This window comes from Phalaenopsis equestris, unplaced genomic scaffold (genome assembly GCF_001263595.1).
Source record: "Phalaenopsis equestris unplaced genomic scaffold, ASM126359v1 Scaffold000297, whole genome shotgun sequence".
Classification (NCBI taxonomy): Eukaryota; Viridiplantae; Streptophyta; class Magnoliopsida; order Asparagales; family Orchidaceae; genus Phalaenopsis; species Phalaenopsis equestris.
The window spans coordinates 571,000-593,943 of NW_018164739.1; the positions used below are offsets into that span (position 1 = coordinate 571,000).

The following is a 22,944-nucleotide window of genomic DNA, read 5'->3' on the forward strand; positions in this document are numbered from 1 at the left end:
TATCTTATTTGTCTAAGTATAAACTGTTGATACTTTAAAATGTTTATTTAAATTTATGGTTTTTTAAAACAATCATGAATGTAAATAGAGTTTGTTGTCCTAATATTGTGCAAAAATCATCCACATGCACACCAAAACAAGTCAATATCTAATTGTTGGAGACAACATGTTCTTGGCATAAAAAACTCAAAATTGATAAATCCTTGAGCCACTTTATATATTTTTATTTGTGCTATTGACCTAACTCTTTGTCAGCCCAAACATGCCTACCCATTGTGCTCCTCTTCATAGGGCTTTATCTACTTTTTAGGACATTAGTCATGGCCCAACATACTAAGTTTAACTGACACTTTGGCAAGCCAGGCTAAGATTGGGTTTTGCTTGGCTCAAGGATGATCGACTTTGTCGGTGCACCTTAGTTTCAAATTAAATTAATAATAAAATTAATTTTAAAAAAAATTATAGTTTGATTCACATAAAACTGTATCGCTTGTAAACTTTGCTAAAATATTATATTTAATTAATCCAACTTAGCTTACAAGCCAAGCTAAATTTGATGTCTCTTACTTACAACCTAACCTAACAAAACATAAAACTAAGTTTAATTCAAACTAATAATATATAAACCTACCCATAAAATCAAAACTCAATTTAATCAGAACCTAAAACATAGTTCTATTTATAAAATATAAAATTAATTTTTGATTATTTTTTATTACATTAATTTATTTATCAAATAAAATAAAATAAAATAAAATTACATTTTTTTAAATCATGAGAATTAATAATTATGTATCAGAAAACTAATTAATTATGAAGAAAAAATAAATTAAAACCCTACCTATAAACCCTCGCCCACATCACCACGCTCTCCCGCTCCTTCCATCCCTCCCTGCATCGCCTTCGTGACCGAACGCTCGCGATACTGTTGCAGTTGGAGCTAGCTGGAAAGGCAACGATGGGACTGCGGCGTACAGAGACCACAGAAACTCCATCTATCTCCTCCTTCTACACCGCATGTAACCGAAACCATTGAGGAAGGTAAGTCTGTTCGCACCATTCTTTCTCTTCGCTATTCCGGGATTTACTGAATCCGCCCACTCATGGGATTGAAGGCCAAAGTCCGTGAAATCCGGATTGATCAAATCGCAGCTTTATTTTGTTCAAAATGACTGTCTGGCAAGGTTTTAGGTTAAATCCTGCTCTAAATCCGTTACCGGATATGAGAATTATATGAATGTATTGCTATTTTATCTTTTGGCGCAGGGTCCAAGCTTCGTCTGAGCTTCCACAAGTTTGGTTGCTGGGGACCCTTGCCTAGTTCTGAGAACAGCAGATATGAACTTTCGCTTCCAAAACCTCCTCGGTGCTCCGTATCGTGGCGGCAATGCGGTGGTCTTGGACGACAGCCTTCTATCTCCAGTGGGCAACCGCGTTTCCGTTACCGATCTCGTTAAGTCCCATGCTCTGACCCTTCCGTTCGAGGCCACGTCCAACATCTCTCGCATCGCTGTCTCTCCTGACGGCAAATTCCTCCTCACTGTAGACGACTCGTCTCGCGCCTTGTTTATTAACCTGCGCCGCCGCGTCGTTCTGCATCATATCACGTTCAAGAAGCGCGTCACTGCACTCCGCTTTAGCCCGGATGGCTCCCGCATTGCCGTTGGCCTTGGCAAGCTCTTGCAGATCTGGCGATCTCCCGGTTTCCGTAAGGAGTTCTTCCCTTTCAAGCTCGTTCGCACATTCGCAGATTGCGCCGCCTCTATTACGTCGCTCGACTGGAGTCCCGACTCTGATTATATTCTCGTTGGATCAAAAGATTTGGCGGTTCGGTTGTTCTTCCTGAAGAAAACAAAGGTTAGGACTAGGCCTTTCCTGTTTCTAGGGCACAGGGAGCCCGTTGTTGGAGCTTTCTTCAGTATAGAGAAGAAGAATTCTAGAGTATGCAGAGTTTATACTATATCAAGGGACGGGGCAATTTTCACCTGGAATTTAGAAGGAAGTAGTCATTCTGAAGATAAATCTGGAGGTAGCATTTCCGATCATACGGAACAAAGGAATTTAGAAGGACAGTTGGATGAAAATGACAAGGCCATCGAGGATCGTAAAAGGAAAAGGGAGAGTTTGGATGATGTTGATGCAGATACCTTTGGAATTCCTTTGCATAAAATGAAATGGGAGCTATTGAAGAAGGATTTCTTCATGCAAGCACCCGCAAGATTAACAACGTGCGATTACCATCGTGAGCTTGATATGGTGGTGGTTGGCTTTTCCAACGGAGTTTTTGGTCTGTATCAAATGCCAGATTTTGTCTGCATTCACTTACTCTCTATATCAAGGGAGAAGATCACAACCGCAGTCTTTAACAGGCTTGGCAACTGGTTAACATTTGGCTGTGCAAAGCTTGGGCAGCTGCTTGTCTGGGAATGGCGCTCAGAGAGTTATATTCTGAAGCAACAGGGACATTATTTTGATGTCAATTGCGTAGCATACTCACCTGACTCACAAATGTTGGCCACTGGAGCTGATGATAACAAAGTCAAGGTGAATAACTGGAGATAATAGCCACATTTCACCGATCCTAAAATCATTTTTTTTTACTTCTAAAGTAATTTTAGTTTGGAATTTTGAGTATTTGATTATTAATCAAACATCTAATCCATTACACCCAATGTTTTTCTTTTGTACAGGTTTGGACAGCTTCATCAGGCTTCTGTTTCATAACATTCTCTGAACACACTAATGCAGTCACTGCAGTAAATTTCATGGCTAATAATCATTGTCTTTTGAGCGCCTCTCTTGATGGAACAGTACGAGCTTGGGATTTGTTTCGTTATAGAAACTTTAGAATATTCACCACTCCTTCACCCAGACAATTCGTTTCTTTGGCGGTGGATCAAAGTGGAGAAATAATTTGTGCTGGGACTGTTGATTCATTTGAGGTATTCTTATTTAGTGCAAGGGTCTTTGCGCCAATATTTATGCATTTAAGTATCACTGATGTCTTGTCAATGTTTAAAAATAATGTTTCAGATTTTTGTTTGGTCAATGAAGACCGGTCGTTTGCTTGATATTCTTAGCGGTCATCAAGGGCCTGTGCATGGTTTAATGTTCTCACCTACAAATGTGAGTTCTGATGCTATCTCTTTTTCTGTTGTGCGAAGGAAAAGTTGTTTTGGCCTTATTGTGGACATTTATTTCAGGAATTAACAGCTTGCTTTCCTTTTTTTTTATCAAGACTTAACGCGAATAACACAACTCATTAATTTTTAAATTTTTGATGGACTGATTTGTACTACATTTGGGCTTGTCTTTTTTTTTTGAACTCATGAATGCACGTCATTATTGTGCCTGGTTGTGGAGATACCTATGGACAATAAGGCATTTAAATAAGAGGGCACAAACAGAGATGCAGTGCAAATATAAATTTGTGTTTGTAAATTGTATTTAATTAAGTTTTTTGGTTTAAACTGGCTTAAAGTTGATCTTTATAAGATCTTTTTTTAAGGTTTGCATTAAAATATCATACTAACTGATTCACACAGTAAATGGGTAAGTTCCAGCTTTTGAAGAAATAGTTTGATAGATTGCATATTAATAATAAATTTATTTATTTTCCAAGGTTTTAAAGTTGAAATTTCTATGCTAGCTTGTCTGGCTTTTTTTAGCTGAACCTACAATTGAAAGTAGTAGAAATGGGGCGCATACCACTGTTTATTAGCTATGTGCTAGGACCACTTTTGTTGGCTAAAGTGGTATGGAAGGATTTCTTGGCCTGTAATTCAAGCAAATTCTTCCGAGTTTATTTGTAGTTAGCAAGTGTTATTTTCGTAAAAGATTGATTCAGCTTTGCTCCATTAAAAATATTAATTGTGATGTGGCTCAGCAATAATCTACAGCTACATAGTTTTCATATAGTTATTTCTCTAATTTTTTTTCTGTTGATGAAAAATATGAATTCCTTTCTTTTCATTCTAATGAGCACACCTTGATGAATTTTTAATTGTTAGCAGCACTGGAAAATTTTTCTGAGTTATTTGCATTTTGTTTCAAAGATAATGATGGATCTTTGCTGTTGAATTTTTTAAGCCCGTCATTCTTTTCTTCCTCCTAGTTGTCTTTTGGGGTTTATTTTTTCTTCGATCCAACCCTCAGATAATAATAGGACTTATTAAGAGTATAGCTGAAGAAACTATAGAGGGAAAAGGGAGGCGGTTGGTTGTAAGATGCAATTGAGAGGAGCGTTATGATATCAAGACTTTCTACCTAGAGAGAGAAAACCGAGGGAGTCGTGAGGAGAAATAGAAGGGGACGGTGAGGTAATTTGCTTCTGATTCAGTTTGAGAGGATAAATGCTCAAGCTTGGTATCCCAATTCTCAAAAAATAGTGTTAAATTAATAAATGCTAACAAATTTAAATTTAAAACAACATTTCTATGAAATGGATAATTTAGATAGATTAGACGAAGAATGTTAATCATTAAGAACAATTATAGTTTTAATTTTCATTTTTTATTATAATTATGAAATAAGAAGTATAATAATATATAAATCAGTGGCTAGCATGATATTATGTGGTAGGGTCTAAAATTGGATCATATATTTGGACTTGCCCTAATTTATTGGGGGCCTCATTTCACACTTCTTCAACGGGGCTTAAAGAATTTGCCAAGAGACAGAATTATTGAAATCTTCTTGAACATGAGGTTCTTTCATAACTAGTTATTAATCTAATAATTTCATCAGGAGATAGTTCTTCCAAACCAAGTCTTTGTGCATCTTTCAAGCACTTTGTAATCATTTTACGAGTGGGTATTTTAGTCTAGAACATATTTTCTTCCGTTTATGGTGGTAGATAGAAACTCATGGACATCAACATATTTGCTGTGGCATAAGCTGTCAGTAAAGACTCATGAAGGTATCAATGACTTGAAGGAATTTTGATAAGATTTATATTTTATTGCTAAAAATATGAGCTAAATTAAATTTGGGTGATAAATACTTCAAATTTGCATTAGAAACACCCAATTTTATAGCTCCAGATCCTGCATGGAGTTTTTGGTATGTATTCTGCGGGAAGTGTTATAATCTAATTCAAACAGGAATAAAATCTTCCTTAGTAAATACTTTTCTTATTAAAATTAGCTTTTGTTCTATATTTATTGGTTTGCCTATCAATTTATAATTTTTAATCAGCATGAAATTATGACTGTGCCTAACAAATGATGCATTAAATTGAGAACATGATAAATGGTGGATCAATGTAATCATGTTTATTGGCCTTTAGGTTACGTAGCATACGCAAGGAAATTTATCATTTCATGGCTGGAAAAGTTGGAACCAATTTGTTTAACTGGAAGACCGGAAGCATTAAACCACATTTTTCTAAAATTTCATTCACAAGGAAAAGCAGTAGAGATCCTAGGCTTCCGTTGATCAATTCATTTTTAATTAGCATGAAATTATGACCATGCCTAGCAAATGATGCATTAAACTGAGAACATGATAAATGGCAAATCAATGCAATGATGTTTATTTGCTTTTAAGATACTTAGCATACACAAGGAAATTTATCATTTCATGGATGGAAAAATTAGAACCAATTTGTTTAGCTGGAGAAAAAATAGTAGAGATCCTAGGCTTGGGTTGATCAATTCATTTGTTTATTGGTTTGTGTATGAAGTATAGATATAGAAGGAACTCCCATTATTGTACATTTACTGAGAGGTTGTGTTAAGTTAGTCGACAAACAATAAACAAATGATAAATTTGTCGAAAAATCATGACATGAATCCTTACAAAGATTTCTCATAATCAGTTTGGATTTATGCTAGGCAGGTCCACTATGATTGTTATATATTTATTGAAAGGTTTGATGGAGAAGTACAGAGAGAATAAAGAGGATATGCATATGGTTTTTATTGATTTTGAAAAGCTTACGATAAGGTCTCAAGAGAAATCCTTTGGAGAGCTCTATAGAAGAAAGGTGTTTATATGACTTACATTCAAGTAATCAAAGATATGTATACTGAAACTGTTACTTGTGTTCGAACAGGAGGATTGACCCATTATTTTCCTATTTCAGTTGGATTATATCTTTTTGCTATTTTTATGGATGCTCTTAATGAAAATTTGCAGGAGGATTTACCTTGGTGTATGCTTTTTGTTAATGATATCCTTCTTGTGGATAAGACTAAAGATAAATTCAGGAAAAAACTTGAATTATGGTGGTCTACATTGGAGACTGAAGGCCTTCATTTGTGTAGAACTAAAACCGAATACATGGAATATAGTTTCAGTAGTTGTAGCTCTAGTGGCTGGCTATGACTATGGGTGATCAAATCATTAAAAAGTGTGAACGTTTTAGATATCTTGGTTCTATTGTTCAATGTGATGGTGATATAGATGAGGTTGTTATTAGAAGAATTTAAGTCAGTTGATTGAAGTGGAGGAATGCATCGGACCTATTGTGTGATAGAAAAGTAGTACTTAGATTGAAAGGAAAATTTTATAAGATGGCTGTGAGGCCTACAATGCTCTATGGCGCAAAATGTTGGCCTTTGAAAGATGAAAAACATAAAACAAAGTTAAAGTGTTGCTGAGATGAAAATGCTTATGTGGATGAGTGACTTTACACTTAGAGACAAAATGCGAAATTAATATATCCATGATAGAGTTGGTGTAACTCAAGTGGCAGATAAAATTAGAGAGGGTCTTCTTAGATCGTTTGGTCACATTAAACGTTGATCATCTGATGATCCGGATAGGAGAGTAGATTTTTAAAATTTAACTTATGTTAAGAAAGACAGAGGTAGATCTAGAAAAACTTGGGCATATTGTATAAAAAAATGATCTTAATTTATTAGAATTAAATGAAAACATAACACTCAATAGGACTCGATGGAGAAAAAAGATTCATGTAGCCGATCCCACTTAGTGGGATAAAGGCTTTTTGCTATTGTTGTATAGAAGAAACTCCAATAATGTTCTTCATAAGAAACACTCAAAATCCACATCATCACTAGAAATAATAAATTTACGTTATTTGTGTAATCACTTAATGCATCTGAACAACTGCAGTGCCATGTATCTAGTAGCATTGATTTTAGAACAATTTATGCAATGCACGATCTTTGAGATGACATTTATAAATATGAAATCATTCTTGCAAGACATTAGAGGAGCAAGAATGGTGGGAATTTGCCCAGGGTTATTCTTTATCAACTCTATGTAGCAATGCTTTTACTGACATTTTGTTTAAAACCTTTTAAGAATAATATGATAATGTGGTCGATTTGTTAAGAAACATTAGACACCAAATTTTTAGCGCGTGATATTTTTTTTTATTGAAGATGTACTAGGGGAAATAGTGCATTATGCATTTGTAGACTACATCTCTCGGGTAATTAGACACATTGACAAAGGCCACAAATTTATTAGGCAACTATAGACAAATTCATGATGTAGTTGGAATTGTTTGACTTATTAGCTGAAAGTTTTTTTAATACGGGTAAGTAGATGTTTTTTCCACCTACTTTGATGGATTCCATGTAATTTCAACGCACTTAGGTTTGATGATTTAAGTTTTGGTTCTATCATAATGGATAACATCTTTACCATAATAGCTAATGACATTGTCATTTATGGATAGCTTGCATATCATCAACATAATTATCTAATTGAATAACAAAACATCTCATGTAAAGATACTTTGTGAGAATAAAAACATTTATGGATGCGACTCTGTTTTGAGATAAAATTTAATCAGGATGGCTTTAGATTTTATAAATGCCATGATCCGTCAGTTTTTTATTTGAAAATGAAATTAAATTAATTTAATATGTATGTAATTTTGATTGTGAAAAAGGGAATTTTTAAATTTTTTTTTTAAAAATGTGACTGATTGAATCACTTATATTCAATAGTTTAAATAATTGAGCGCCATATTATAAGTAATATTTTTCTCGAAAGATGAGAATATCACTCGATAATAGTCTCAATTATTCAAACAAAGAAATTTATGATATTTAATTGGTTTGCAAATTTTCAACAGATCATTCATCTACCGAAGTCACTTAAGAAAACTCTCGATTAAGACCGGGATTTCATTTTCAAGAATTTAAAGTTTTGTTTTCATGATTGGTCATAGAAAAATCAAGTGGGAATGACTCAATGTAGAACAATTATTTTTGGAATTCAAATGAGCGAAAGATAGCGAATTTCATAATTCTGAGGGAAATCTCAATGACTTCCCAAACTATTATTCTATTTTGCTTTACATTTTGGAAATTATTTTATATGATGTTCACTGCTGCTATTTTATTTTAATCTAGGGCTTCCATTGCGCGACATACAATCAACACATATAGCTTAGGAAGATAGAGGGATTTGCGTTGTACCGAATGAACAACCTCGAGATCCTAAAGAGTTGAGGCTTATATCGCATGACATACAATCATCTGGAAGCCTAAAGATAGTCTGAGTATTTACGTTGTGCTAGTCGAACCACTTCAAAATTCTAAAGGGTTTATGTTGTTTAGGTCTATGAAAGGCTTAGTTGAGGATCATCATTCACTTCATGTTTGTCTTGATTGTTGTTTGAAAGTTGTCCACTGCTCGATTGTATCATCACCTTGTTTCTTGAAAGGAGGGGAGAGAGAAACGATGCCTCGGGCGGCCAATCCCAGGCTCTTTGTTTTAGCTTTTTTAGAAGGCGCACTTGAGTTGATGATTATACTTATTATTGTCATGTATCATTTAATCGATGGGTTTAAGAATTATTAACATTTTGTTAAGCTACTGTATTGGTCGTATGTCATACATTTTCTACCCTATGGTCTCTTTTCCACATGACTGGAACATGTTAATTGGAAAAAGACTTGCAATATCTCACTCATATATAAAACATATACAGTCAAGTGCAGTAAAAGAGAAAGTTGTAGTACATACCTGCCGTTTTTGATGATATCTCAGAAAAATTGCAATTATATATTTCATGTGTATATATCTAAAAACAAAACAAACGTTGAATATTTTGAAAATTGAATATGAAATGTATTAAAATATCATTATTTTAACCTTACAGTGAAATACACCTTTTTGTTTGTAGGTAAGGTGAAATACATGTAACAAATAAATTTTAGTTGTTACATATACAAATGATAGAATGGTACGTATGTAAATCTTCCTTACAAATAAAAACTTGTAACTGGCTAAAGGTCATATTGCAAAAAGAAAAACAAGTAAACTTGTTTTAAAACCAGCAGTATCCACACATACTACTCATTTCTTGTGTATTTACATATTAAACGCCTAAACATTCATATTTATATATGCATATCACTCAAATCTTTATAGTTAAAAAAAAGAATACCATCTTCACTATCATTTTAAAAGTAAAATACACCTTTTCATACTTAGTTATATGATACCAAGGTATTATAAGTGTTAATATAAAACTTTTGGTGCAAGTATGTAAATACATAAGAAATGAGTGGTTTGGTTTCTATGTTAGTTCTTCTAAAATTTGTCATGGAAAGGTAAAGTTCTTATTTTATCATGGCTTTGTGCATACGAACCTAAAATATTTGACAATAATTCCAACTGCGTCAACAAGTAATTGGACATGCTTCAAATGATTGCAAGGGAATAAGAATAGACTAAAATTTAAATTTATCGAAAATTATTTCCTTAGAAAAAGGTAGCTCAAAATGTATGCATTTCTTCTAAATCTTCTTCTTATTCTCTGGTGATCACTTAGGCTAAAGGCAACTTCCTCCTTGGTCCGCTTCTGGTCTTGTTGGTGTTAGAGTGCTTATATTGTTAAGCAAGTATAGTATTTCCTTGTTTCATTTTTTTCTTTTTCAAGTTATTTCTACTTGAGATTCTGTGGTTATGATTTCAAACTGTTGTCAATGCTACTGATTCCCAGTTACGGATGTATCTTCCTAGGCAAAGTTTTCTCAATCTCAATTTTGCAAATGATAAATCATCAAGGGCGGCATGAAAGTCACATACACACCATAATTTCTGGTTAAACTTTATATACAGCAAATGAAGATTTATACTCAAAATAGTGGTGAGAATCCCAGGAAACCAATCTCAACTACCTTACATCAATCACAAGAAAAGAAGCTTCTCCGTTAACTCAAAATAGTTATTAAAAAAAAGGTGAATAATGTTATTGTTAAATTACAGTAACAATTTGTGGAACAAGAATTAATTGCTTTGGGTGAGCTTTCCTCCTCAATGGAACTTCTTCAAATCTCCAATTAACAACATTCACTCAGTGAGAACATGAGATACGTGAAAAAGAAAATGAGATTGAGGCAGCGAACGGGGTGAAGACTGATCAAAATAGGGTGGCTAGAAAACAAGTTCCACTTCCGATTTATATAAACAAAGTGATAACAATACAATACAATTCCTGGAAGAAGACATCTGATCTTCAACCTTCTTTGGCACAACAAAAGCATGACAGGAAAAGAGAAGGTGAGCGGGGTGAAGAAGAAGAAGACAAAGATGAAGATTAATACTTGAAATAGCGGTGTGAATCCTAAGAAACCATTCTCAATCAACTTACATCAATCTCAAGAAAAGAAACTTCAATAATCCAAAATAGTTATTAAAAAAAAAAAGAGTCTTTAGTGTTATCTGTTAAATTGCAGTAGCAAATCTTGGAACGAGGATTAATTGCTTTGGGTGATCTTTCCTCTTTAATGAAACTTCTTCAATGCACCAATTAACAACATTAACTCAACGAGAGCGTAAGAAACGTGAAAAAGAAAATGGGGAAGAGGCAACGGGCGGGGTGAAGGCCGATCAAAACATGACGGCTAGAAAATTGATTTCACTTCCGATTTATATAAACGATGTGATAACAATACTATATAATATACTTGGAAGAAGACACCTGAGCCTCAACTTTCTTCAACAAAACAAAAGCATGACATGAAAAGAGTAGGCGAGCGGGAATAAGAGGAAGGTAGAGGGAAAAGAGAGAAAAGCCGCCTCTTCCTCCACCAGCCTCCTGAGGGCTTTTTCAAATAGACGAGAGTTTTAGGCACAGAGAAGGGTCTTCCGACAAAGAGGGATGGGAAAGAGGAGGAAGCATTGTCATCATCGCGCATGGGAGGAAGGGGGGATTTTACCGAGCGGGAGCTTCGAGTGGAGGTGTTTAGGGAATTGAAAACTTACTGAAACGGTAAGCTTGGAGGTGAGGTGAGCAAGGGTTTCAGGCGCCGAGGAAGAAGGACCTCCCTCGACAGAGGAGATGGGACGTCACCTCCATGTGCCATGAGATAGAAGGAGAGGGAGTTTTGGGTCGCAGAGGAGAAGATTCGGGTGAGGGGAAAGGGTGCGTGTGTTTCTTTTTTTATATAGGGATTTTGTTGTTGTTTTTCTTTACATTATTATTTTTTTATTTAAGTGCATCAAATTGCATGTAATTCGCTCGTACACGGAACCATAACAAAATGGGTGTCACCTCTAGGTAAAATCAACACATCAAACACGTTTGTGCGGTCCGTTTCGTCATTGGGGGTGATTCAAACGAATTCGTCGATGATCAAGTCAATTTAAGCTAGCTTAGCGCGTGACGTGGCAAATAACCTTCTCTGAGACGTCCGACAAACAAAATAGCAATCAACCCTTGTCTAAGCGAGAAATAAATTCTGGCAGGACAATCCCGACAGCATGACCCTCAGCTCGCGCCGGTCTTAAATTTGTGTCACGAGGGTTTTCATTTCATTTTAAATTTAGCTTTAATATTGGTTATTGAATTGTGGTGTTTATGTGTGCTATGTATGCATTGTGGTGTTTGTGTACATGACGTTTGTGTGTTGTGTGAATTGTGGCGTTTGTGTGTGTGTGGATGTGTATGGTGCCCCTAGTTCAAAAGGTTTTCCTAAGACATTCTCATCTTTATAGGAACTCAACTTGAGTTTCAATATGTCGGTTTCAATCGACTCAACTAAATGTTGAGGATTTGAAACTACACATGTGAGACTACAAAGAGTTAAGAATCGGTTCGAATTTCTAAAGTGTATGAGTCACAATATGAGTCCGCTAGGTGAGTCAGCAGGGAAATCCTATGGCTAGATCCCAGACTCTAGAGAGGAAAACAAACTTCGCTAAAAAGGAGGTCAACATGCCACATCAATGATTAACTTGCATCTCAAGTAATATACACATGGAAGATATGTGTTATACTCTAAACTTTGCCAGTATGGGGACTGTGATTTTGCAAGTCACATCAACTAAATGAACATGAGAATCATCCTATTGTTGTTGTCCATCTCTAAATTATGGAACGTTGTATGCCACATCATCATATGGATTGTCAATTTTGTCATTGTCACATCATCATATGGATTGTCAATGTTTTCATCGTCAATCTTAATGAACCTAACAATTTCTAGCGATAAAGTATGGTGAGGGCATTAATTTTTGAGGTTATTTCTTTATTGACTTTTAAACACATTGGTTTATTCAAAGTCCAAGCTGGTGGTGTCTCCTCGGAGTAGTTTTGCTAGGTTTAGGAAAATATTATGCCTTGGTGTCCTAGAAAATGCAGATGTTAAAATATTATATATAAAGTTCTTATAGTAGATCTTTACAAGCTCGATGCAACCTTTAGTTGATAATAGTTGATTTGGGCTTTATAGAAAGCTATAGAAAGATAGGAGAAGGTGATCAACCAGTGTAAATTGAGTGGAGTATCTTGGTTCTTGATGTTAGGAGAGAAATTCGGGGCATGGGACATGAAAGAGACCTGAGGAGGAAAAGAGGGATTTATTTTAGATGCAATTCAAGATGATAATTGCATGTTTTTATATTTATTTTTATAAAAATTAGGATTACATGGATAAATGCAAATAAAATTGAAATTAAAACTGTATACTTCTTGAAAGAAAGGATATTTCTTAACAAGACTGCTTAATAAAATGATAATTTGATTATTATTTTGATGATAATCATGAAATAAAATTGAATAATGTATTTTGGGCATGGTAATTTATTGAGGGCCTTGCATAACATCACTTGATGTAGAGAAACTCATTATTTTATCAATTTTCTGGAAATTTGATTATTATCGCATTTGATGGTTGGTGACGACATACATGAGCAGTACTTTGAATGATAACACTTGACCCAAAATTCTTCTTAATAAACTTTCAAATTATATTTTTAAGGCACTATAATAACGCTATATGCAATCATATAAAATAATTTTCAATTGTACTGTGATTAGTTCGTGGTGCATGTACCAACTTCAGAAGCAAACACTTCACTCTCTCTCCCAGCACATTTTTTAAAAATTTAAATAAGACACCCGATTAAGAACATGTTTCTTAAATTCTATTTTTATTATAACACTGATAGTGTCATAAAATTGAGAACATTTGTGAGTGATGCAAAACATTTTATTCTTAGTGCTTTGAATGCAGCCATTGAAAAGAGAAACGAACAATCTAGCCAATATGCCATATTTAACCTTCATGATGTTAGCCATAATTGAAATAAGTCTAATATCTTTTCTATGTCCTTACCAAAGGTCTTCTTATTATTTTATGAAGTTAGGGTGAAGCTGAATACCAAAAAACATTTAGTGATAGGATGAAAAAGACGCAACCCTTTAAATTAATCAAATCGATCTTATTTATATTATGAATGTAGCCAAGAATAATTAGTATATTGTAAAGCATAATTGAAACAAATTGCCCTGTAGTAAAATTTTGAATCAAACTTTTTATTAGTAGAGTTCCAACACGTGGGAATGTTGATGCACAAACTTTTTGCTGGAGAAATCTTATTTTGAAATTTCACCAAATTTGTGGAACTAATTTGGAGGTATCTTTTTGAACAAAATTGATTGCCTATCCTTCTTAATAACTATGCTAATTTATTTTAAACAATTCCAGCAAATTTATAATATGAGCAACATAATAAACATAAAAAAGAACTTTTCATAATCTAGAAACCTTATCTCTCGATAAATAAGGCCTTCATATTTCTAGTTACTAGGTCATTCTTTGATACAGTATTTTGGTTGATTTAGCTAACTTTATTTAGTTTAGGAGATATCCAAAAAAATTGTTGAACTGTTATGTGGTGGATCTTCGTTATTAAAAATTATTGATCCTTTACTTAAATTTTCATGTAGAACATATATTATATAGTGAGACAACCAATCATTTAGTTCGAAGTCCGACAATTACAAGTGAGGGGAACTCTCTCAGCTAACTGTCGAAGAAGCAGTTGAAGAGGGAGAGGGAGTTAGGCGAGGAGGAGCAGAGTCGAACCAGAGAAGAGAACAGGAGGCGGTGGTCGAACGAGCGAGTAGAAGAATCGAGGGGGAGAGGGGTCTCGGCCGTGAGGGATAAGGAGGAGTCCGACGCTAAGGCTTTGATCGAGAGGAAGAGAGGGTTTCTGGACGAGCATGAAAGTCTTGAGCAGAAGAGGCGAATGAGGAGTATTCAGTCGAGAGTGGGATCTTGTATCCTGGGAATTCCAAAAGGATCGTTATGCTACGTTGGGTGAGGAATTAAATGGTTTTTATTCATGCAGTTGGCTCAATTGGAATATCTTAATTCCTAATTACATTCAATTAAGGCGAGATTGAATGGTTTATATGTGATTTTGAATTTGAAATTCAAAATCGTGTGAGATGAGGTGATTAGCCCGTGTTCAGCTTGTATCTAACCCGGGCTGGGTCTGAACCCGCTCCCCTAATTTATGTGCGCCGATTTTCGTTTTATTTGCTCACACGCGAAAACATATCAATAAAAGTGTTCTTTTAGGGTAAAATCAACGTTTCGGGCGTGCTCGCGCGATCCTTTTTGTCATTCGGGATCGTCTGGACAAGTTCGTCGACGGTCAGGTCAATTCAAGTCAACATCGTGCATGGTAAAGTGGGTGCGTAAATTGCGGCGTTCGTGATTCTTCGAGTCACTAAGGGTTTCCCTAGGGTTGCTTCTACTCATGTAAGAACTTGACTTGAGCTTTAATATGCTAGTTTTGATCTACTCAGCAAAATGCCAAGAATTCAGAACCGGTTATATGAGACTCGAAGGAGTAAAGAAGTTGCTCGAATTTTCTAAGCGGTGCGTGTCCCAGTATTAGTCCTCTAGGAGGGTCAAACAAGGAAAACCTAAGACGAGACCCTATTCATGTAGGAAAGAGATGTAAAAACCTAACAAATTCTTATTAGCAAAAGGGTTAGGGATTTCACAAATATTATTTATAAAAATAACTAAAATAAGTAATTATCTTCTTCACGCACAATAAATTATTGACGAGACAATGCTAGGAATTAAGTAAAAATATAAACTTTTTAAGTTAATTCATATAAATCTTTAATTGAGACGTCATCAATTAGAAAATAAATCGAAATAAAAATTGCCCTTAGTATTATTGCTTTACACTTGACTCAATATGTTCGAGTAAATTTTGATTATACCAAGTAATATTTCTATTTTGCAGTTTGTTAGAGAAGTATATTAGATTATAATTGGGCCTAAATAGACTTTTAATTGTAACCCACTAATGCCCATCAACAATCTGGATTTTGGGCTAGTCTAATTTCAAAATAGATTTGATGGGAATAAATAAACTGACACAGCAGAGAAGTATATTAGATTATAATTGGGCCTAAATAGGCTTTTAATTGTAACCCACTAATGCCCATCAACAATGTGGATTTTGGGCTAGTCTAATTTCAAAATGGATTTGATGGGAATAAACAAACTGACACAGTGTCTGAACAACACTGTGAATCTTTTAGAGTCATCAAGGATTAGGTTTATATCGAAAAGTATGATTTTAAGTAGGGTCATTGATTAAATTAAATGAACGATTATTACTCTTCACAATAACATCATTGGATGAAGAATCAATTGATTTTAAAAAAAATTAAAATTTGTTTGCAACTGGATCCAAACCAGTTCCTCCTCGCAGGTTGCTAAATACCATACCAGGTTGATGAGCTTTTTTTTTTTTAGCTAAAAGCAAAAGGAACTTTCAAAATTCACCTAGTTATTATTATATACATGATATTATTAATTTTTTAAAATAATATAACTTCATCCAATTTGATCCAGATCATGTGATTCCAAACGTTGCTCAAAATTTGATTGATGATAAACAAAATTCACTTGCCAACTCCAATTTTTTTTTTCTTTGTCAATTTTGATCAAATATCATTTTCTTTAGATGTATTTATCTTTGAGCCTAGTGGTGTAAACAAGTTGAGTTGAGCTCGAGCTGCCCTCGGCTTGAGCTTCAGCTTGATTAATTTTATCGAGCTCGAGCTCGGGCTTAAGTTTATGAGTTCGAGCCGGCTTGCAAGCCAACTTGTTTAATATAAAAGAGAGAAAATGATATTACTTTAAGCTAACTTTATAATTAGTTGATAAATAGAATGAGTAATTAGACGATAAATAATATGAAATCACTTAATACACCATAAAAATATTTTTTTTAACATTTTTCATACCTTAAAGATAATGTTTTGAAATTTAATATATTTTGCTTATATTTTATGTTAATATTTTAATAAACAAGGTCAAGATGGGGCTGGCTTTAGGTTGGCTTGTTAACTCATCGAGCTTAGTTCATGAGCCACTTATCCAGTCGAGCTCGAGCTAGCGCACGAGTTGGCTTGACTCGCTTGCACCCCTATTTGAGCCTAACTCCTCATCCTTCTTGTTAATGTTTGCAGAACACCATGGCTTAATATATAAAATGCTATAATGGCTCAGGAGTTAAATATGGAGTGTATGTACCATAGAAAAATAGGCTATATACATTAGCTGTGCCTTTGTTTCTTTTGATGAACGCAAGCATATTATAAAAGGGATTTATTCATACACACCACACAATTTTTTTTATTTTATCTAACACCAAAAGTTTGATATATACATTTAGAACACTTCTAGGCTTGAGAAGGTATATTTCATTTTTAAAACTTAGGAATAATGTTATTTTTTATGTGATGTAAAGATTTGAGCATGTGAATATGAAATTTTAGGTGTTAGATATGGAAATCTATAAAAATTTTGTGGTATGTTTGTAAATGCCCTTGAATAGAATTAAGTGCTCTTAATCACCTCACTCTTCAGTGAGTGCTCTCTGTTCTCACCAAAAGTTCAATATTCTCATTCACATAGGCAATTCTCGCCTCATCTTCGTGGGACAAAACTGTTCGACTTTGGGACGTATTTGAAGGAAAGGGAGCAGTCGAGACTTTTCAACATAATCACGACGTTCTCACAGTTGTTTTTCGTCCAGATGGAAAGCAAGTTGCTTGTAGCACACTGGATGGTCAAATAATTTTCTGGGATTCTTTAGATGGAATACTCATGTACACAATTGAAGGTAAAAGGGACATTGCTGGTGGACGTCTTATGACAGATAGGAGATCTGCTGCCAATTCAACTTCAGGAAAATATTTCACTACATTATGCTATTCTGCTGATGGAAGCTATATTTTAGCAGGTGGAAGCAGCAAGTATATTTGCATGTATGATGTTGCAGAACAGGTCAGAACTCCGCACATTCCTATATTTCAATTATCTCTTTATTATCTCCATTAAAAAAAAATAGGGAAATTTACATGTAAACCACACGATTCTTATGTATTTAGATATCTGACACCTAAAATTTTATATTTACATTTATATCTCACTGTTATTATAAACCTATGCATGAAAAGTTGTATTTCACTTTTAAAAAGTTAGTAATAGTGGTATTTTGAATCTGATGTTAAAGATTCAATTGGTATGTATGTAAATATCAAAGTTTAGATGTTTAATATGTAAATATATAAGAATTTTCTGGTTTGTGTGTTAATGCTCCTAAAAAATACTCTAAGATTTCTTATAATACTTCTAGCAACATCATTGAAAATACAATAGTTCTTCGTTGGAATTAATGGTAGGTTTTGTTAAGGAGGTTTCAAATAACTCACAATCTCTCTTTGGACGGAGTTCTAGACTTTTTGAATTCTAAAAGGATGACAGATGCTGGCCCGTTGGATTTAATTGATGATGAAAATAGTGATGTGGATGTGGGCATTGATAAACAAAGGCGAGAAAATTTAGGCCAAGGCTTGCCTGGATCAGTTACTAACCTTGGGCGTCCTATCATTCGAACAAAATGTTTGAAAATTTCTCCAACTGGAAGGAGTTGGGCTGCTGCTACTACCGAGGGTGTGCTGATTTACTCTATTGATGAATCATTCATTTTTTATCCAACAGATCTTGATATTGACGTAACTCCTGAGGTATGAAATATTAGTTTCATTTATTTGTAAAACATTTAATGAGTTCAAGGACTAAATTGACACTTTTATATAGTATGAGACTAAAATTACCCCTCTGCAAAGTGTCAATGGACCAAAGTGCTATGTATGTAAATATGAAATTTTATATGCGAGATATGTAAATACATGACAATTGTATGCTAGGAATGTTAAATTACCGTTATGATTTATCGGCATAAACTTGCTTATTGTTGATCCCAGTGCATGCATGCCTAACAAAACCTGAAGTATTGAGGCTATTTTTTGCAGGCTGTAGATTCCGCTCTTTCAGAGGCTCTGCATCAGAGGGCATTGTTGATTAGTCTTCGTTTAAATGAAGGCTCCCTAATTAAGAAATGCATATTTTTCGTGAAGACAGCCGATATACCGGCCATTGCTTCATCCATACCTGTCAAATACTTGCAGAGACTAATGGAAGTATTTTCTGATCTTCTAGAAAACTGCCCCCATATGGAATTTATTCTTCAGTGGTGCCAGGTACGTTTTTATGCTGTTGGGGCATTTACATATATAAAACACAATTCTTGTGTGCTAAGTATGTAAATTTCCCCATGTTTCTCGGCACCTAAGAAATTGATAGCTTATTCTCAACTTGTTTTCCTCATTTTTATCTGTGTCATTTTCTGCAGGAGCTCTTCAAGATTCATGGAAGTTTCATTCGGCAAAATTTCAGAAGCTTGCTTCCTGCTCTAAGATCATTACAGAAATCAATCACAAAATTGCATCAGGATATGATGGATGTTTGTTCCTCCAATGAATACTTGCTTCAATATCTATGTTCCACTGGCAGCAAAATCAATTAGCTCTCTCATGTGCTTAATGCGTTCTGTAAGTTGGTATTTGTAAAGTTTTTTTTTTAATTATTTTTTCAAATGTATAGTTTACAGTTGTTTACTTCCTGGTAGAATATCTCCACTGATGTGAAAGTTTTGTGCTTTCAATTTCCTATACAATCTTTTGCGTAGTGAAATTTTTGCATATATATTTGTTGGCAGGCTAGTAAAGGAACTTGGCACATAAACACCAAAGTTTTGCTTAAATCGGCTGTTGTCTTTATAACTTACTCCATGGTGCATAGTTCTGAGAATTGCATCCAGAGTTCTCTTTGGCAGCTATAATGTTCTGATTTGGTACGTTAACTAATTTTTGCAGCATCATTAGCCTTGATTTTTTTTATAAACAAATTGCTAGTGGAAAACTCATGTTCTTATTGCTTGCTATTATTATTCTCTGGCTATAATGTTCTGATTTGGTACGTTAACTAATTTTAGCAGCATCAATAGCCCTGATTTTTTTATAAACAAATTGTTAGTGAAGACTCATGTTCTTATTGCTTGCTATTATTATTCTCTTTTCCCTCCGAGATAGATTTAAAATCGCTGATTATGTCAAACAGAGTATATTGGAAAAGTGTTTTGCTTAGATTGAGTGCTTTTAGGATCTAGGACTGAATTTTATACACCATCTTCTTGATGATAAAAGCTGAATATTTACATTAGACTTCCTTGGTATAATGTTCAATATTGCATTGATACAGCTTGTGAATTTTTATTTTGTCTCTGTTTGTGTTAGGTTTCCTTTTTTTTTGTTGGTTGCTTTGCATGTGTTGTATGGTTCTCTCGTATGTATATGAAGCAATGTGGGTCCCTGTATGCTTGCTTTTAAGCAGTTTAGTTTATTCCCACATTGCTGAAGCATAGCAGTGCTTCAATGAAATATAGACATCTAAGCTCAAGGGCTGCTGTGAAAAAGAACCCAACTTGGGCAGCGTTTAGCTACAATTTTGATTTACATTAAATTGGATTTATCAAATCCGATAAATCCAGATCTATCAAATTTTCACTGTGATGGTTCTACTCGCGAACAACAACAGAATAAATTAGTCTCACAATCGGATTTACTAAATCTTGATTTACTTGACGGAACATGAGAAAATTAGATTTAACAAAGCCTTGGATTTAATTTTATTTTTTTAATGTTTGGTTGGATTCAAGTTAAATCCACGACTAAATCCAATTAACAGGATCCTACCAAACACCACCTTAAATAATGGGAGCCAAAGAAGATCAACACAAAATTGCAATTTTACTCGTGTTCACTAAATTGCTGCCTATGTCCAGTTACTGCGCTGCAAATTTTGTTACGATTTTGATTATGGAGACTTGGAAGTTCAATTTCCTAGATACAACCTAAAGATGGCTCCTTTTTTTTTTCTAAGATGATAAATGAGAGTTGAAAATACATCAAAATTCTCTAGTAAAGAAATAACCTGCAAAGGTCAACTCATCACTAAGTCTAAATAACGGCATGCTCTTCAAGCTAGCATCCAATGATTAGGATTTTGATATAAAGCATCGTTCTCTTAAAATTGTTGTGGTTATGTTCTTTACACTTCATCCTTCATGACAGCTACTGTAAGAGCTCCAATTCTAAAAGCCAAAAATGTTCTGATGGTTTTTCACTGAATTACTTGCTGGACAATGATTTTCGGCAATCTTTTGATAATGAATTCTCCTTTTTGCAGGAAAACTCTTCGGAGAACCGAATTCTAAATTTGTTATTTAAAGACTTTATGATGTAAATTTTTGAATGATGAGCGACATCACAGCCATTCAATTCCATACAGTTCATTTCACAATTTTGAATCATTTGTAATGTAGATTGCAGACTGTAACAACAGCAAATGTTAGTTTTAAAAAAACACCAAAATTGTACCATCCTTAGCATTAGATTTAGAGGATCTCGCATATAGTTGTTCAAGATTACTCTATTTTATAGTCTAACTTTAAATTTTTTTTTCTTTTGGAAGATTTACATAAATACCTCAATTCCCATGTATTTACATTTCTAACACCTGAATTTCAATTTTTACACATATTCCACCTTAATTATGCTTGTTAAATGTTCAAATAGATATTTTTTATATCACATGAAAGATTTAGGTGGTATAAATGTAAATGCAAAAAAATAAAGCTTAGGTATTAGATATCTAAAGAAATAGTAGAGTTCTGTTAACGTTTATGAGCGATTTTAGTTTAGAACAAAAACATGTCCTTTGAACTTTATTACTCACATTGAAGGCTGATCAAAACTTCTGAGATCTGCTGTGGTGCTCAGCTTCTGAGTTGGCTGATATGCATTTACTGGCTTGTATTAAGATTACAAGTAATGCCTATTTGGATTTATTTATTTATCTATTGTTTTTATTTTTTTTTAAAACTAAACAGATAAGAATACCATAAGAACAATTAGTTTCAATTGTATTGTTTGAAAGAATTGCTATTTAATGGCGTAAAAATGATTTTTTTACAAGGAGTTAGTTCTATATCATGAACATTCTCTTATTAAAAAGTTGATAATATATATATATTTTTAGTAATTGTTATATTTTATTAAATTTGATCATAAAATTTATTTTTTAATTATATAAATATTATAAAATAATCATAAAGTATCAAATAAAGAAAATTAAGGGTTTATTTAGGTCAATTTTAGGGTCTGTTTGGAGGTAGTTGTAGTTTATTGTCCAAATAAGTTGAGAGCATTACAAAAAATAAGATGCATGCCTCAATAGTGTATATAAGAATTGATAAAAAAAGAAAAAAAAATAATTAAAATTATAATTAAAAGTATGATAATATTAATTTTAAAATTTAGACGTATGTCACGAGCTACATCATCTTTCAGGGATACTATCCAATCCATCAATCTAGATCACTATCGGCAGTGAAATCTGTTGAATTGTCTGTCAGCCGGAAGATGTCTCATTTCTCTGTGATGCCCTGATGACACCTGTAGAATTCTCTCCCGCAGCAATGTGCCCATCATGACATCAGTAGGGCAAATTGTAGTTCGCAGTGACAGAGCACTCATCTGGAGGTCCCTGGAATCCTGAAGCTCACCTTCCTTGAAAGATTTAAGAGAGAACCCATCATTCATGATAGAAGATGAAATTCATCAAAAATATACAAGAAAATGGAGATAAACGAAAACAATATTGAATAAACAAAACATAAATTGATGAAAAAAATAATGAATTACAATATTGTGCAGGATTGAGGTTTCAGAGAACTCGCTACACTAATAAAAAATTTATCACTATAAGAAGACAGTAGACTTTGTAAAAAAATGAGTTCTTGGTTAGCTTTAACTCACATAAAACCAACCTCCTGTGTGTCACATCGGCATATCACCAAAAAATGTCATCTAGAAGGTCCTCATAAACCGTTGCATCGAAGAGAAGAAAGGAACTCGGTTGCCTTCATCAGTATTTCACATGTGAAACTAATTAACAACGACCAACTGGCCATCCGGAAGAGCCCATAAGGTTAAATGTCTCATCATAGACCTCACAAACTCTTTTGGGCCAAAAATCTTTTGTGAAAATATTCAGAATGCCCACAACCACAACCACAATGAACCACAACTACTTGCCATATTTCATTCAAAACAATTACATACATGTGACCACCACCACCGCCACCACACTAACAAGTCATTGACCAAAGGAAAATATATTGAGATTTTCATACATATTTTACACTGTTTTTGATGATATTGCACTTAAAAGAAATATATTTTTGATGTTTTGTTGCATGAATGATGAATTAGGGTCATTGACG

At 34.1% G+C, this 22,944-nt stretch overlaps 1 protein-coding gene across 1 annotated transcript; it reads left to right on the forward strand.

The window, feature by feature from the left end:
* Positions 1–865: 865 nt before the first annotated feature.
* LOC110025349 (periodic tryptophan protein 2 homolog) lies at positions 866–21,113 on the forward strand. Its single transcript, XM_020725785.1, has 10 exons — positions 866–1,041; positions 1,267–2,544; positions 2,691–2,942; positions 3,034–3,126; positions 17,169–17,540; positions 17,939–18,283; positions 18,572–18,799; positions 18,952–19,150; positions 19,318–19,452; positions 20,847–21,113. The coding sequence occupies exons 2-8, from the start codon at positions 1,339–1,341 to the stop codon at positions 19,123–19,125; spliced, it is 2,670 nt and encodes an 889-aa protein (XP_020581444.1). The 5' UTR covers positions 866–1,041; positions 1,267–1,338; the 3' UTR covers positions 19,126–19,150; positions 19,318–19,452; positions 20,847–21,113.
* Positions 21,114–22,944: the final 1,831 nt, after the last annotated feature.

Excerpts from the sequence above, each read along its gene's own strand:
- LOC110025349 (XM_020725785.1), top strand. The coding sequence starts at position 1,339 with ATGAACTTTCGCTTCCAAAACCTCCTCGGTGCTCCGTATCGTGGCGGC. Across the intron at positions 2,943-3,033 it reads GGACTGTTGATTCATTTGAG|ATTTTTGTTTGGTCAATGAA; the intron begins GTATTCTTATTT and ends ATAATGTTTCAG. Across the intron at positions 18,284-18,571 it reads ATATTGACGTAACTCCTGAG|GCTGTAGATTCCGCTCTTTC; the intron begins GTATGAAATATT and ends TATTTTTTGCAG.